The sequence below is a fragment of the Colias croceus genome, chromosome 27, assembly GCF_905220415.1.
Source record: "Colias croceus chromosome 27, ilColCroc2.1".
Taxonomy (NCBI): domain Eukaryota; kingdom Metazoa; phylum Arthropoda; class Insecta; order Lepidoptera; family Pieridae; genus Colias; species Colias croceus.
In genome coordinates this window covers 5,353,829-5,370,293 of record NC_059563.1, presented here as the reverse complement: position 1 = coordinate 5,370,293, position 16,465 = coordinate 5,353,829, and the positions used below count along the sequence as shown (strand labels likewise).

General features: G+C 32.7%; 1 protein-coding gene across 1 annotated transcript in view; it reads right to left on the bottom strand.

Annotated features, from left to right (window-relative positions):
* Nucleotides 1-6,780: 6,780 nt before the first annotated feature.
* The window catches only part of LOC123703729 (tyrosine-protein kinase-like otk), a 53,415-nt gene continuing 43,730 nt past the window's right edge, over nucleotides 6,781-16,465 (bottom strand). Inside the window, exons 6-18 of the mRNA XM_045651827.1 lie at nucleotides 16,089-16,232; nucleotides 15,529-15,574; nucleotides 14,837-14,967; nucleotides 14,153-14,296; nucleotides 13,149-13,274; nucleotides 12,324-12,431; nucleotides 11,773-11,909; nucleotides 11,213-11,341; nucleotides 10,160-10,356; nucleotides 9,337-9,448; nucleotides 8,390-8,485; nucleotides 7,813-7,938; nucleotides 6,781-7,413 (exon numbers count right to left, since the gene is read on the bottom strand). Of these exons, the coding sequence (XP_045507783.1) occupies nucleotides 7,282-7,413; nucleotides 7,813-7,938; nucleotides 8,390-8,485; nucleotides 9,337-9,448; nucleotides 10,160-10,356; nucleotides 11,213-11,341; nucleotides 11,773-11,909; nucleotides 12,324-12,431; nucleotides 13,149-13,274; nucleotides 14,153-14,296; nucleotides 14,837-14,967; nucleotides 15,529-15,574; nucleotides 16,089-16,232 (1,628 nt within the window). The 3' untranslated portion in view covers nucleotides 6,781-7,281. The remainder of the gene's footprint in view (nucleotides 7,414-7,812; nucleotides 7,939-8,389; nucleotides 8,486-9,336; nucleotides 9,449-10,159; nucleotides 10,357-11,212; nucleotides 11,342-11,772; nucleotides 11,910-12,323; nucleotides 12,432-13,148; nucleotides 13,275-14,152; nucleotides 14,297-14,836; nucleotides 14,968-15,528; nucleotides 15,575-16,088; nucleotides 16,233-16,465) is intronic.

Here is a 16,465-nt window from a genome sequence, read left to right as displayed (position 1 = left end):
ATAGATCCCAGGCGACCCATATGAAGTAGCTGAGCTCTTCACTGTTCAGAAGAAATTGTACGCGCAAATCGGAAACCTGGACGAAGACGAAGAATAACCTTGTTTTAATATTATTTATTAAATAAACTGTTTGACTTTATTAGCGACTTTTATTAACCGACTTCAAAAAAAAGGAGGAGGTTATCAATTCGGCCGGTATATTTTTTTTTTTTTTTTTTTTTAATGTATGTACACCGATTACTCCGAGGTTTCTGAACCGATTTACGTGATTCTTTTTTTGTTCGATGCGGGATGGTGTCGAATTGGTCCCATAAAAATTTTATTCGGCTAGGCCTAGTAGTTTTTATTTTATGAGCATTTTTGTCTGTCCTCGATGACTTAATTTCAATGTAGCAAGTAACTTTGATTCACTTCCCGGTAACCGATTGAGCTGAAATTTTGTATACGAATGTAAATTGGATAGCGATGAAACATTATCATGACATAGAGCTGATCTGATGATGGAATCGGAAGGTGGCCATAGGAACTCAGTAATATATTGACTCAACTTTATCGAGTTTGGGCTCGTTTGATTCGTGTTGAAAAATACACTAAAAAGTATTAAATAAAAATAACTGCGTTAAAAACAACCGACTTCAAAAACGGAAAAGTAAGAAATAAAAAAGATTTGATATTATTAATTACTACATATTATTTTTATGTGCTATTTATTAAATAGGTTTGAAGTCGGTGCCAAACACTAAGCACTTAGTATTAAGCCCATGCACCGACATCAAACCTTTTTAGTAAATAGCACATAAAAAACGGAAAAGTAAGAAATAAAAAAGATTTGATATTATTAATTACTACATATTATTTTTATGTGCTATTTATTAAATAGGTTTGAAGTCGGTGCCAAACACTAAGCACTTAGTATTAAGCCCATGCACCGACATCAAACCTTTTTAGTAAATAGCACATAAAATTAATATGTAGTAATTAATAATATCAAATCTTTTTTATTTCTTACTTTTCCGTTTTTGAAGTCGGTTGTTTTTAACGCAGTTATTTTTATTTGTTTACTGAAAACACTCATCTATTCATATAATAAATCTGTAGAAGGGTCAATTCTGTACATTGAAAATATTGAAAAAATAAATAGCGACTAGTAGGTACGAAATAAATGTTTTTTTTATGAATGAACAACTTAATCTTTATGAATAAAAAATTATATTTGGGCTAAATTATGTTGAAGTAGTAAGAAGAAAGTAGTAGGTACGAAATAAAACCTGTTTTTTTATGAATGAAAATTTTTATCTTTATGAATAAAAATTTATATTTGGGCTAAATTATGTAGAATTTTTTATTACTTTTTCATGTAGAATTTTGTATCAAACTTACACTATACTAGATAGTAGATACAACTACAAAATATTTAGTTAATGAATTTATAAGAATTTGATATGCAAGTAAAGGATTATTATAAAGTTCGGATTAATTAGAATAACGTAAAAAAAATAATTCTCATAAATAGGGTATCAAAAATAAAACACCATTATACATCGATTAATATTTATTACAAAAATCTCGCAATGCAAATTCCTTCATCAATCACTTCTAATACGAAGTTTTTTAAAAAATATATAAAAAATCATACAATATTCAGTCTTAACGAAGACTTAAATAAAGGTTACAATCGCTTAAAACTAAATTAAATACGACATAATACAAAAAATTAAAATTACAAGCCGATATAAAATTTATGAAATACCGAGCGAAGCACATCGATACGAATTGGCCAAATTTACATTTTTACAATTTTATCACTAGATTTAAATGAATAGTACAAATTGACTTTTTTTTTAATAAAGATATTCGCTTAGAAGTATTTTAATGCAATACATAAAATGTTAAATGCAATATTTTTTATGTTTATTTTGAAAACATCGCAAAAAAATGTTCGAATGCATTAAATAAATAAATGATATTTTTCTTTACATATCCATCAATTTTGAGCTTATGTAAAACTAACAGACCAATAAACTTAATAAATTATGAATTTATGCGAACATCTTACAATAAAATCTTAAAAAAATGGGGATCACAAAATCCCATTTTTCTATGTCCACGAATAAAATATCAATTGCAATTACAGGGGGCGTTCAAGTATTACGTAATTCATTTTTTGACCCCCCCCCCCATTCACCGCCTTGTAACATATTGTAACATTTTTTCTGTACCGCAGTAACGCATCGTAATGTTTTAGCGAGACCCCCCCCCTCAACCCAAAATTTTGTTACCTAATACTTGAATGCCCCCTTATTAACTAAACCTAATTACTAAGATCTGGCACTAAAAAACTATCAGTTTAAAACTGACTTATATTACGGGTATATACTATATAACCTAAAAACTAAATACTAACTGTAAATACAACCTACACATACTAGATCTAAAATGTCGTATGAAAAAAATGATATAAAGATGTCAGTCATATAAAAATGATTATTTTTAGGAATAAAATAATAAATCAGTTCATTCTCCATGGAAAAATGACTAATGTATTTAAAATAATAATAAAAAAATTTCGATAGAGATAAGTGCAAGCGAGATAGCACGCTATCTATCGCCAATGTGTAATAGAGAAAACTATATGTTGAGATCGATTTCATACTGTTTTTGAATAGATCACTTTTATGACTTCATTACAACTAAAATTACTTTTTCGTTAAGTCTGTATTAACGTTTTTAATCGAAATCTAAGTTTTAATGACTTCTACATATGCAGATAGTAATTATAAAATCCAAAACCGGTATAAATTAATTTGTTGCCTGCTCTGTCTTAAACTTGTAAACTCTACATACAGTATGAGCGGCAAAAAAGTAAAAATTCATATTGTATGACATTTGTCACAGAGCTTATAAAGTATAGACTCACTAGAAAAATGTCTTTAATTTGTCTAAATGAATACTTTGTTCCGTTATATTTGGCTACAGAATCCTAAAATGCAATGATAAAGTATAAACGTGAAGATTGCTTATAAGCACTCCGGGCATGTCAAAATGAGTTTGTCTCTTTTTCGCTCACGATATCTGAATCATGCCATCTCACTTTGACGTCTAATTGTGTGTGCGTAAGTGTGCCGTGTTTGAAGATAGAATGTTGTGTTGGTAACCTATCTGCACATTTTTTCTTATATCATTGCTAAAATGTTTATCGAAATTCGAAACAAACTACATACTCTAAAATCTAAATATACGCGCGATACACAGACTTACAAACTATTTATATATATTTCATGCCTAAATAACCTACTTAAAACCTATAAATGCAATATCTGGTATCAAAGAATGTACAATTTAAGCCCTAATGTCCACGACTTTAGCCAAATATAAACTAATCTGTACAGTCAGAAATTTAAGTTTTTGCAATTTTTTTTTTTTGAAGAAGTTACTTTATTACAAATATTATATTGCGAATTTACTTATTGATTAAAGGTCCTGTTTAACAAAAATTGGTTGTTTTATTATTTTCATCAAAATACATTGTTGGAAACAAAATTTAATTAAAAAAATGAACATTAAAAAACTGTTTATAAGGATAAAATACACACATTAGAAATATCAATACTAAGTATCTCAAATCAATAGGCCTTACAATTTCATAAAATCACTAAACAGTAATTAAATCTAAGCATTAACTTGCTGACCGTACCTACATAATTTCGATTCGAATAGGACGAGAGATTTCACAAATTTTGGACGATACACCTTACACTAAAGTATCACTAAAATATCACTAAGTTACACTAAAATAACACTAACTTACACTAGAGTATCACTAAGTAACACTAAAGTATCACTAAGTTACATAAAGTTACACTAAAATGGCTACGCATCAGTCTTAATCGCTAAACTTTATACAGATTGGCAGTTTCATTTAGCTGACGGTTTTCTCCTTAAGCTAAGTACATTGGTTATACTCTATTTTTAACTTGCTTAACTTAAAAATAAGTGCTTAAAAAAATTATTTTGTAAGAAAAGATGTTCTGAACAAATTACCACGTGTTTGGATCATTTTAACAGGAGCCAAAAAAGTCTTGACTATTTAAGAAGAGACATGAGAAACACTAACTTTCAATATAAGGAAAATCATCAAAATTGATTTACTTACTCAATAAAATTTAAACGAAATAATTAAATTAAATTGCTAACCGAAAGTTGAAAAAACCGAAAGAATTTTTCAAATCGGACCAGTAGTTCCCGAGATTAGCGCGTTCAAACAAACAAACTCTTCAGCTTTATAGTATTAAAAGTATATAAAACTTATTTATAAGTATACAAGTCACTTATACAGTATAACCAATATACAACTTATACAATCTACAATAAATGCAAAATCTACTAGAATACATTTTTAATATATTTTAAAACGACTCCCGTTTCTTATTGACATCGATTTGACGTTCATTGAAGTTTTATCAAAAATCGATTAGCCGTTTTGAAACTAAATCGTTTTAAAACATACAAAAAACTAATAACTACATAATACTCGTTGTATATTTTTAAAACGTAATTTATTTAATACTAGGTTTCCACCCGCGGCTTCGCCCGCGCAGTCAAAGAAAAACCTGCATAGTTCCCGTTCCCGTAGGATTTCCGGGATTGCGTCATTTTCCCGGGATAAAAAGTAGCCTATGTCCTTTCTCGGGTATCGAAATATCTCCATACCAAATTTCATGCAAATTGGTTCAGTAGTTTAGGCGTGATTGAGTAACAGACAGACAGACAGACAGAGTTACTTTCGCATTTATAATATTAGTATGGATATCATAATTAATTTTATTTTTATATGAGATATTTCTAATTGTTAAAAACCAACTAAATAATAAAAAAAAGCGTGTGCTCAGCACACGTGTCAGAAGTGAAAATTCATTGGCAAAGATACCAAAATCGTCGTGACGTGACGGTATTGCCATGACGCGACAATTAAATTTTACATTCAACGCGGATATAGAAGTTTCACTTCAAAAATGCATCGAATATTTTTGCTTGAATTCTATAGTTTTAAAAATCTATATAATTACATAGTGATTTTTTAAATGGTTATTTAAGGAAATCTTCTAGTAAACAAAAAAAAAAGTCTTACCCTTAAAAATCAGTCTGTATATGATAAATTAAATTGTATATAAAAATGTCCTATCCTACTAATATTATAAATGTGAAAGATTGTGAGGATGTGTGTGTGTGTTTCACACAAATACTACTGAACCGATTACAATGAAATTTAGCACACATATAGAGGGTAACTTGGATTAACACATAGGATAGGTTTCAACCCGGAAATCCCACGGTAATGGGAACTATGCGGGTTTTTCTTTCAAAACGCGGGCGAAGCCGCGGGCGGAAAGCTAGTAAGTAGGTAATAATTGTTACAAACGGCAGTAGTTAGAAAATTATTTAAAATGCTATAGAAATCTAGAATAAAAAACTTATAAAATACAATACAAAATGTAAAATGCATCAGAATGACTAAAACTAGAAATATGTTTAAATAAAAATATATAATATTAAGGTAAGTTATGGATTTTTTTAATACTAAATATATGTATTATAAGAAATAACAAGCGAGTCCGGGTTAAATATTAGTTTGAATGTAATAAGAATGTACTACGATTCTACACAGCTACCTAATACAAGTAATAACTGCGTTAAAAACAACCGACTTCAAACTTGCATTTGCAAAATTCACAAATACCTACAGACAAAAATGCTCATAAAATAAAAACTACTGGGCCTATCCGAATAAAATTTATGGGACCAATTCGACACCATCCCGCATCGAAAAAAAAAAGAATCACGTAAATCGGTTCAGAAACCTCGGAGTAATCGGTGTACATACACAAAAAAAAAAACATACCGGCCGAATTGATAACCTCCTCCTTTTTTTTGAAGTCGGTTAAAAATTGATGTAGGTAGAGTGCGTTTCACGAAAGAGTTCCCCTGCCGTTGATGCCGAGATGCTGGCATCTCTAAAACATTTATAAATCTCGGAAAACCTCGACAACTCTGTAACGCTTCTAAGCTCTTTGACGTTTTTGACAGTCAGGTATGCCAACATAACGGCAGGTGAACTCTTTCGTGGTCGCGGAAGAATTCTAATCAAATACCCGCGGCCCAATCATTAAAGCGGCTCGACGGAACACAGTGGGGTTTTAGTCGGTAAGAATCCGACATAACCCACGGCTCCTTCCCCGGGGGCCGTGGGTATCTTTGGAAGATTTCCCCACTATAAAAAAAAAGGGGAACTCTTTCGTGAAACGCACTCTAGTTGATAACAAATCGCAGCAAGTCAACGACTATTAATAAAGTGAAGGTAGTTGGGTCGAACGTCGTATAAACAACGTCGTTTAAATACCTACTTAAAAAAATTTACTAAAATAAAGGATAGAAAAAATTCGATCACGAGGCGGGAATTGAACCCGCATCCTTCGCGCCATTCCGGGGCGGATGCCTAACCAATTTTATAAAGCATTTGAATGCCATAAAAACCAAAAAATATAAAATTTACTAAATTTAAAACTTTCTTGCGACATTCGAAATACAATATATACCAATAATCCATAACTTACTGCTCCTACATTTTAAGAAATATACAGTCTTATGTCGAATAAAATGAGATTTCTTGTGTAATTTATTTTAAATATTTTCATAATTAAGCTTGTTTAAACGTCAAAGTTATACATAATATTATATTATAATAAAGTTATTATTTATTATTTATTAAAATTAACCGTTTTGAAACGCGGTCACCTATCAGACTTTGGACTTGATGTAAAATAGCTTAACCAAGTTATTTATAAACTAAAATATCTCCATTTCACTTACTATCTTGTCTGGTAGAGATTGCCAACAAGACGTGATAAGTGTAACATACATTTTATATGGAATCTAATTTAGATATTATCTCAAACTAAGTTATTAAAAACTTAAAATATCTCCATTGCACACAGTATTGTCTGGTAGAGAACGTCAAAAAGTAACATGTGCGACATACATATTCTATGCAATCTAATTTTAATCTCTCCAAGTTACAATTGTTTCTACGCGTCGGTCACCCATCCACAACCTGACCGCGCGTAACGTTGCTTAACCATATCGATATTTACAATTGACAAATATAATCGAGTGCAAATTCAACTTCCTATACGTGACATTCTAAATACTTATAAAATGTAATATTTATTTAGAAACTCCGGTTACCCATCCATTTCTCGTCACCGGTCACTGTAACTTAACCGTTCATTCGTTCAAATCGCTCTTTGAATGTTGCGATCCATTTTCCGCGGTTATTTCTTGAACTACATTCGTCATTTCTTCGAATATTTCCGTAAATTGAGGCCTGTCCGTCGGTACTTTGTTCCAGCAACGTTTCTGTAATAAAAAATATATTATTATTATAGTTATATTATTTTTTTTATTAGTTTTTAAAGATTTCAACGCAAATAACACAAATATTTTGATTTTCTTAGTCAATAACCTTAATAACCGTCAATAAGGATATTGACTGGTTCAGGGTTTTGACTATAGCATATATTATAATGTATTCATGGCAATAAGCAGGCAATTTTTGTAATTGCAAGTTCAAGTTGAAAAAAAAAAATTTGAAAAATTTTTTGACGATTGATTTTTTTTATTTGATATTTTTACAATAACACTAAAAATCAACTATCACTTCAATCATCATAAAAACAAAAGTTTTTTAAGCAAAAATTTTCACCAAAAATTTTTTTTTCTATATTTTTTATTAAAAAGAAAACAAATTTGACTTACAAGCAGCGCTCCCAATTTGTCGGGCATCGAATCCGGGACCGTCCATTCGAGGGAACCATTTTTGATTCTCTCTAGCACTGAGTTATCGTTCAATTTTGCGAATGGCAACTCCGCTTTGGTGTAAATCTGAAAATAATTAAATATTAATATAATAAAATCTATACTTATATTATAAAGCTGATGAGTTTGTTTGTTTGTTTGAACGCGCTAATCTCAGGAACTACTGGTACGATTTGAAAAATTCTTTCAGTGTTAGATAGCCCATTTATCGAGGAAGGCTATCCATACTAATATTATAAATGCGAAAGTAACTCTGTCTGTCTGTTACTCAATCACGCCTAAACTACTGAACCAATTTGCATGAAATTTGGTTTGGAGATATTTTGATACCCGAGAAAGGACATAGGCGAAATATGTACCACGGGTGAAGCCGGGGCGGACCACTAGTAGTCTATATATCATCACGCTAATACCAACAGGAGCGGAGCACGGCGGGTAAAACCGCGGTGCACAGCTTGTATATTATAATTTAAAAAAATAAACTCATTTTTTATAATATAATTTTTATTATAATTACCTCCCATATAGTAGCAGCGAACATATAAGCATCAGATTTAGAGGAATAGTCCCCTTCTAGAACGGACTCTGGCGGCAACCAACGTAACGGTATCACCTGAAATTTTAATGTATGAAAAATTGTTTTAATTTCATTATTATTAGTGATTTTTTTTTGTTTGACTATAATATTAATGTAAAAATATATATAGAGATAACATTTTAAAAATTAAAGCAAAAAACCAATTTTGATATGAAAAAATACATCACATGATTTTAAAAGAGCAACTATGGAGTTTCTTGCCGGTTCTTCTCCATAGATACTGCTTTCCGAATCGGTGGTAAATGTTAAAAATATGTAATGACGATTCAAAAGTGCTTCTAGAAGAAGCCAAATTGAACAAGTAGATAACTGCGTTAAAAACAACCGACTTCAAACTTGCACTTGCAACATTTACAAATACAGACAAAAATGCACATAAAATAAAAACTACTGGGCCTATCCGGATAAAATGTTTATGGGACCAATTCGACACCATCCCGCATCGAACTAAAAAATAATCACGTAAATCGGTTCAGAAACCTCGGAGTAATCGGTGTACATACATAAAAAAAAAACACATACCGGCCGAATTGATAACCTCCTCCTTTTTTTTGAAGTCGGTTAATAAATAAATGTTGGAGTTTATATTTGTTCAATATAAGAATTGATTGTAAACTATTTTAGTGGGCATTAAGCTTAATTGGTTAATAAATGCTGTATATTGTCTATTTGTACATATTGATGTTATTTGTGCATCCGTCAAAATTCGCCTAACTTGTTAGGTTCTACGACTCTAATAAGTTCATATCTAAAAATATTTAGGTAGAGAAACAGATACTGGTGAAAGTATATGTATAGATATAGATACATAAGAGTATAAATATAGATACAGGTACAGGTATAAGTACAGATATAATTATAATTACCTGATCGTGCATCTTATAGTATTCCTGTGAATGTGGCCCTCGAGATAAAGCTGGGAAAGATAGCTTGAGTTGCAACTGCGATGTGATCAGACAATTCCGAGCCGATATATCACTGGAAGAGGTAATAGGTAATTTAGTTATGTCTACAGATAATTTTGTTTATATTTTTGAGGATTATGTAATTTGGAATACATATAGTATTAATTTTTTCTTTTTCAAGTCATAAGTAGTAAAAAATAGAAAATCAACGATAATAATTTATGTTTGAACTTTCAAAGTTGGTGACAATTATACATAATGTAATATTTAGATGGGTCAGTACTGGAACGTTTGAAACTCGATCATCGATTTTAGTCACAAAAGAACTGCATAACTGCATTTAACAAAAACAAATTCTTGGTTCGCGAATTACAAAACATATTACTATTTTTTATCATTAATTCTTACCTACCTATTACACAGTGTTTTGTCTGGACGAGACCCCTTTTAAGTAAGCCCACACTATGCTCTTCTATTAATAAATATATAAATAAACAAGTGTCCCATCTGTGGGACAGTGGACCTGTCCCATATATAAAGTTACCGGTGCGTAGCTCGCTTGCTGGCTATCTTGCTAGCTGCACTTGCCAGTTGCTGTCCCAAAACTGCCCGGTGCAAGTGTCCCAACGGTGGGACAGTGGACCTGTCCCAAATATAAACTCACCGATGCGTAGCCCGCTTGCTGGCTATCTTGCTACCCGCGCTGGCTAGTTGCTGTCCCAAAACTGCCCGGTGCAAGTGTCCCAGCGGTGGGACAGTGGACCTGTCCCAAATATAAACTCACCGATGCGTAGCCCGCTTGCTGGCTATCTTGCTACCCGCGCTGGCTAGTTGCTGTCCCAGAACTGCCCGGTGCAAGTGTCCCAACGGTGGGACAGCGTGGGCCGGTTTGGGCAACGCGTGGGACGAGCCCACTCGCGCTACGTACTCCGCGTTCTCTTCGTCCGTACGAGTTGCGATTAGGAACGTTTTTAGATCACCCTGTATGTGGAATATTTGTTTGGATTAGGTATCGAATGCAAGTTCAATAAAATGAAATCTATACATATAATAAATCTGTAGAAGGGTCAATTCTGTACATTGAAAATATTGAAAAAATAAATACCAGGGGGTGTTACTGGATCGATACCAAACCCAAATATGTGATTAAAAAAATTTTTGTCTGTCTGTCTGTCTGTCTGTATATGAAGGCATCACGTGAAAACTAACGGTTCGATTTCGATGAAACTTGGTATAATTATATCCTGGGCGTAAAATAGGATACTTTTTATCCTGGAAAAATACGTAGAAAAAAATGTATCTTAATTTTTCAGCTTTATCCATAGACGTTGTTCTGTAGAACCGCGAACACACGTTGCGTATGATTATAGGTCTAGCCGTATTTGGGTCCAATAGATATTTAAAAGGCATGGCATGCATGGCATTGTCAGAGTTACTCAAAATGGAGAAATAAACCATCCACGCGAAGACCGACATCCGCGCGGACGGAGTCGCGGGCGGAAGCTAGTGTTCAATAAATTTATTTGTCCATTTATATTTTACAATTAATGTCAAATGTGTAAATCAGTGGGTCCCAATACTAAGTGAAATACTTGTGTTTTGGGACCCTGAGTTGCTAAATACGACAAATAAAAAAATGACGTTTTGTGGCCATATAAATTTATTTTGGAACATATTATAATTTTGATCATTTGTAAAAATGCAAAAAAATATTATCTATATCTATATAGAAGGCTATCCAAAACCGAAAGAATTTTTCAAATCGGATCAGTAGATCCTGAGATTAGCGCGTTCAAACAAACAAACTCTTCAGCTTTATAATATTAGTATCACTCACCCAGTCTGTATGTTCCAACACCATATAGTGCGGTTCCGATTCATTGCATAAACCGAAAATACGAGAAATATTCTCGTGTCGGACATTACGGAATAACTCTAGTTGTCTGCGGAATTCCGCTAATTGCGTCTGGAAAAAAGGTTTAATTTTAGTGTGAAAACATATTTATTTACATGGTGGCAAAAAAAATCTCTATGATAAGTAAAATAAGGTCTAGTTTTAAAAAAGTCCTAAAGGAGTTGAAAATTTCTTCATGACTAGCTTACCGCCCGCGGCTTCGCCCGCTTTGTCTAAAACCTAATAAATAAATTATAAATTATATACTAAACCTTCCTCTTGAATCACTCTATCTATTAAAAAAAAACCGCATCACAATCCGTTGCGTAGTTTTAAAGATTTAAGCATACAAAGGGACATGGGACAGAGAACTGAGAAAGCGACTTTGTTTAATACTATGAAGTGATATAAAAAAAATATCAGAAATTTTAATTTATACACAAGAATAATGTTCTAACATAAAAAAAAAACTAAAAATAACAAAAACCTTATAAAAAACATACCTCATCCTTAGTACTGAGCGCCTTAACCAAAATCGGTCGGATTTTAGCTTCCGTGTCACTGTCGTCTTTATTTCTCAATTTCTTCACTTGCAACAAATCTATTTTCGCCAACCAAACGTCACCGAATTCGCCACGACCTGTTAATAAATGAATATTACTTAAAATTTAGACCTCACAACCTGTCTTTTTTTTTGTTTTAACGATACTTAAAATATGTACAATAAAAGTTAAAACTTTCCTCTTGAACTACTCTATCTATTTAAAAAATTCGCATCAAAATGCGTTGCGTAGTTTTAAAGATTTAAGCATACATTGGGACGGACAGACTTTATTTTATACTATGTATACACACATTTACAACGTCTAATCTAAAGTACAATGTAGATTTAAAACACGTAAAAAAGTTTGTCTTGCTTTTTAATGATATACGTTATACATAAAGAACACAAAATTGTGATTACATAATGGCTATTTCGGATAATAACAACATCATCAATCAATTCCTAAAAAATTTAATCAGGTTTGATAAAATTTCCAACAAAAATACATACCCAAAATAATTTGTTCCGTGATCAAAGACTTTGGTATTGACAACTGATCGTATCGCCCCGATTTCTTTGACATTCTTGACATACACGATACCTCGGAATCGTCTGCGCCTGGATAAAATAAAAAGATAGATAATTCTTTATTGCACACACACACACACAAGATTTACATAAAACACAGAAAAAGACAAACAGATGCAAGTATGTACAAATGGCAGCCTTATCGCTGGGCAGCGATCTCTTCCAGACAACCATTAATTTGAATAGAGAAACACATTTAAGGGTGAGCAAAAATTATTGCACTAGGAAAAATAAATTTATATATTTTTGAAGTTAAACTTCTTTAGGCGCGTTGACAGCAAAACTTCAAGGTCGCGTCATGGCAATACCGTCACGTCATGGAGTAAAGCGACGATTGGTTTCTTTTTAATTATTGTTAAAGAAGTTTAACTTCTGACACGTGTGGTTGGCACACACGCTTTTTTTTATTTATTAAAAATCATGTTCACACGATAAATATTTTTGAAGTGAAACTTCTTTATCGGGGTTGGAAAAAAATTAAGTGTAACATTTTTTCGTTACGCGTGACATTTTTCCGTTACGCGCCATCTTTTTCTTATCCCTACCACGCGTGATTCGACGTATTTCTGTAAAGTTGCATATAGTAAATTATTTTTGAAAAATAAGGTCGTAAAGAAGTTGCACTTCTTACGTGTGTACACTAGTACACGCACACATTTTTTGTCAAAACTGACTGACTTACTGCCTAACAGTCAATCTGACTGTTTACAGTCAAACTGACTGACTGACTGACTGACAGATACATACCGCTATCTCTCTCATGCAAAAGTCGGCCATTATGCACGGGAACTCCATTTTGCGGCACTTTCTTATCTTCTCCTTCTTCTACTAACTTCTCTCGACCTTCCACCATTTCCAACTCTTCTTTCTCACCTGAAATATTATTAAATAATTAATTATTTTCTAGAAAAGAGTTGATTAAATTTTTAAGTGTAAAGTTTTATTTATAACTTGAATAAGGATATTTTAAAAGTTTGAAGAGCCATTTGAAATTCACTTCAAAAGAACAGGATAACAATTTTATTTAAAATTCGAATAAGACAATGTTTTATATAAACTGTGTCAGTATTTTCTTATCTATACTAATATTATAAAAATGAAAGGTTTGTATGTATGTATGTATGGTTTTCACGCATAAACTACAGGACCGATTTTAATGAAATTTGGCACAGACAATCTTTAGAACCTGAGAAAGAACATAGGCTACTTTTTATTGCGAAATATGTACCACGGGCGAAGCCGGGGCGGACAGCTAGTCTCACAATAAAAAAGCAAAACTCTACCAAAGCGTCCACAGGGCAGAGTTTCCTAAAGAACGTAAACTATACATTTTGAACATTACTGTTACGAAATAAGGTGCTAATTTCAATGAATGTTTTATACAAAACAGTTCTGACACTTTTGACAATATTTTTATAGACGACTAGCTTTCCACCCGCGGCATCGCCCGCGCAGTCAAAGAAAAACCCGCATAGTTCCCTTTCCCGTGGGATTTCCGGGATAAAACCTATCATAATTATGTCCTTTCTCGGGTATCAAAATATCTCTATACCAAATTTCATGCAAATTGGTTCAGTAGTGATTGAGTAACAGGCAGACAGACAGAGTTACTTTCGCATTTATAATATGTATTAGTATGGATTGTGTTTATAGTGCGTCAAAGATTTATTATCTTTGTATTCAACCAGAAGCAGTTGTAGTTGCTATAATAAACATTAGAATAAATACTTGTAGTAGACCGGTCTACTCACCCCGCTGCCGTCTCTTGAGCCGTCTTCTCCTGCAGTAGACCATCAGGGCCAACACTAGCACCATGTATGCTGCAGCCACGGATATGGAGACGAGAACCGCTTTGCCAGCCACTCCTGTCGATTCTTGTGGGGGGAGGTCGTTTTCTGGGGAAATTTATGAAAATCTTAGTATATTACTAGCGGTCCACCCCGTCTTCGCCCGTGGTACCTACATGTTTACTTTTTTTTTCATAAAAACTATCCTATCTCTCAAGTTGGATCGAACTGCACATGGTGTGCGAATTTTATTATAATCGGTTAAGTGGTTTAGGAGACCATTGAGAACAAACATTGTGACACGAGATTTATGCATGGGTATGCACTATGCATGTGTTTGTAGAGAAGTATTCTTTAATTAACAATAGTTCAGTTATTAGAATAGTAACGATAGTTGAGTGATAATTGTTTTTATTTTGGATCTTGTAGTCTTTGAGATTTTATATTTCCTTTTATCGCTATGTACATTTAGAAACAAAAATTAAAAAATGTTGATTTGGTAGACAAATAGTATTGAGCAATCGAAATTCTTGAGTAAATAAGAGCTTATTGACCATGAAGTAAGATTTGCTGTTAAATTTCTTAGGTATAGGGTAGGTACTATAACTTAGTACTTGAAAAAACCCCCCTAACTTAAACTTAACATACCTGTATGAACAATAAGCTCCAATTCAGCTCTAGACAATCCCGCGGCGCTGCCCGCGGTACATCCATATCGGTACGCGTCTTGTTCCGTCACATTACGTATTAGTAACGTACCGTTGGTTAGGAGAAGTATTCTGAAAAATAAGTTTAAGTATAAATTGATTTTTTTTTGAAGTGAAACTTCTTTATCGGGGTTGGAAAAAAAATTAGTGTAACATTTTTTCGTTACGCGTGACATTTTTCCGTTACGCGCCATCTTTTTCTTATCCCTACCACGCGTGATTCGACGTATTTCTGTAAAGTTGCATATAGTAAATTGTTTTTAGAAAAATAAGGTCATAAAGAAGTTTTACTTCTTACGTGTGTACATTAGTACACGCACAATTTTTTGGTTGAAGGTATTTGGATGAAAAAGGCAGATTTTCGGCCGCCAAGTAAAAGAAAATTCCTATAGAATTAAGATTTTTGACGATAAAAAATAGTCGATACAAAAATTATACCATTAAATCGCTTTTTTGCCAGGTGTACACTTTCAATTAATAATATTTATCACAATAGTAAGGATTGTGACACAATGAACAAAGTTCTGTTAAACAGCTTTACCGATTATTATGATATTTTTTATTAGGAAAAAATAATATTAATACTTAGAATGTTTTAGACTTCATAATAGTAGGGTTATTTTAGAAACTCACCGTGCGGTGGATGCGTTTGTTCCATTTTCTACCTCAACGTCTTCATCTGAAATTGTTAAATATTAAATTTAATTTAATTGAAAACAACAAAATATATTTATATCATATTATGTATTTATATTATGTCCCACGACATGTTTTTACACTCATAAAAAGCTTTTTCCAAATAAGTCGTTCTTAATAAATGTTTGAGTTGCTGCAGATTGATACGGATTTGATACAGATTCAGATATCGATAAATATACTGTTGTCACCTATCCGCCCGTTTACCTGTAGCCCTATGGCTACAGGTAAACGAGCGTATACCCAGAGTGAGTATAAGTGGTAACGTTCTATATCTTTAGCACTCATACTCACTCTGGCTACTCAATATTGTCCTGTTCAGTGCACAGTTGAGCGATATGTTGTCGCCTATACGCACTTATACCTGTAGCCATATAACTTTACCAAATATACTCTTCACTCTTAAGTGATAAGGCCGACTTCTGTGCTGTTTTTCTTTTAAAATAAGGTTTGTTTGTATTCTGGCAGCACAATAAAGATTTTAAATAAATACTCACTCTGGCTACTCAATATGGTCCTGTTCCTGTCCCAGTGCACAGTTGGCGGCGGGTCGCCTATGGCGCGACAGTTGAGCGATATGTTGTCGCCTATACGCACGTGTATCTGTTGCCCGTTCGACGGTTCTAGTACTCGCGGGGCCACTGGGGATGAATAAATAGATGAATTAATATGATCTGTTTGAATAGTATGTATGGGAAATATATGATTTTAGATTTGTACACTTGACACAAAAAATTGTGCATCGATTGAGCTAGAATTTTGATACGATATACAATACGAAGTAAGTCAAAATCTAAGCAAATTAAATATCTAATATAGCGTCGATTTCATTTTTTACTCTTTCAAAAGCAATTTTTTTTAACTAATGTTTTCC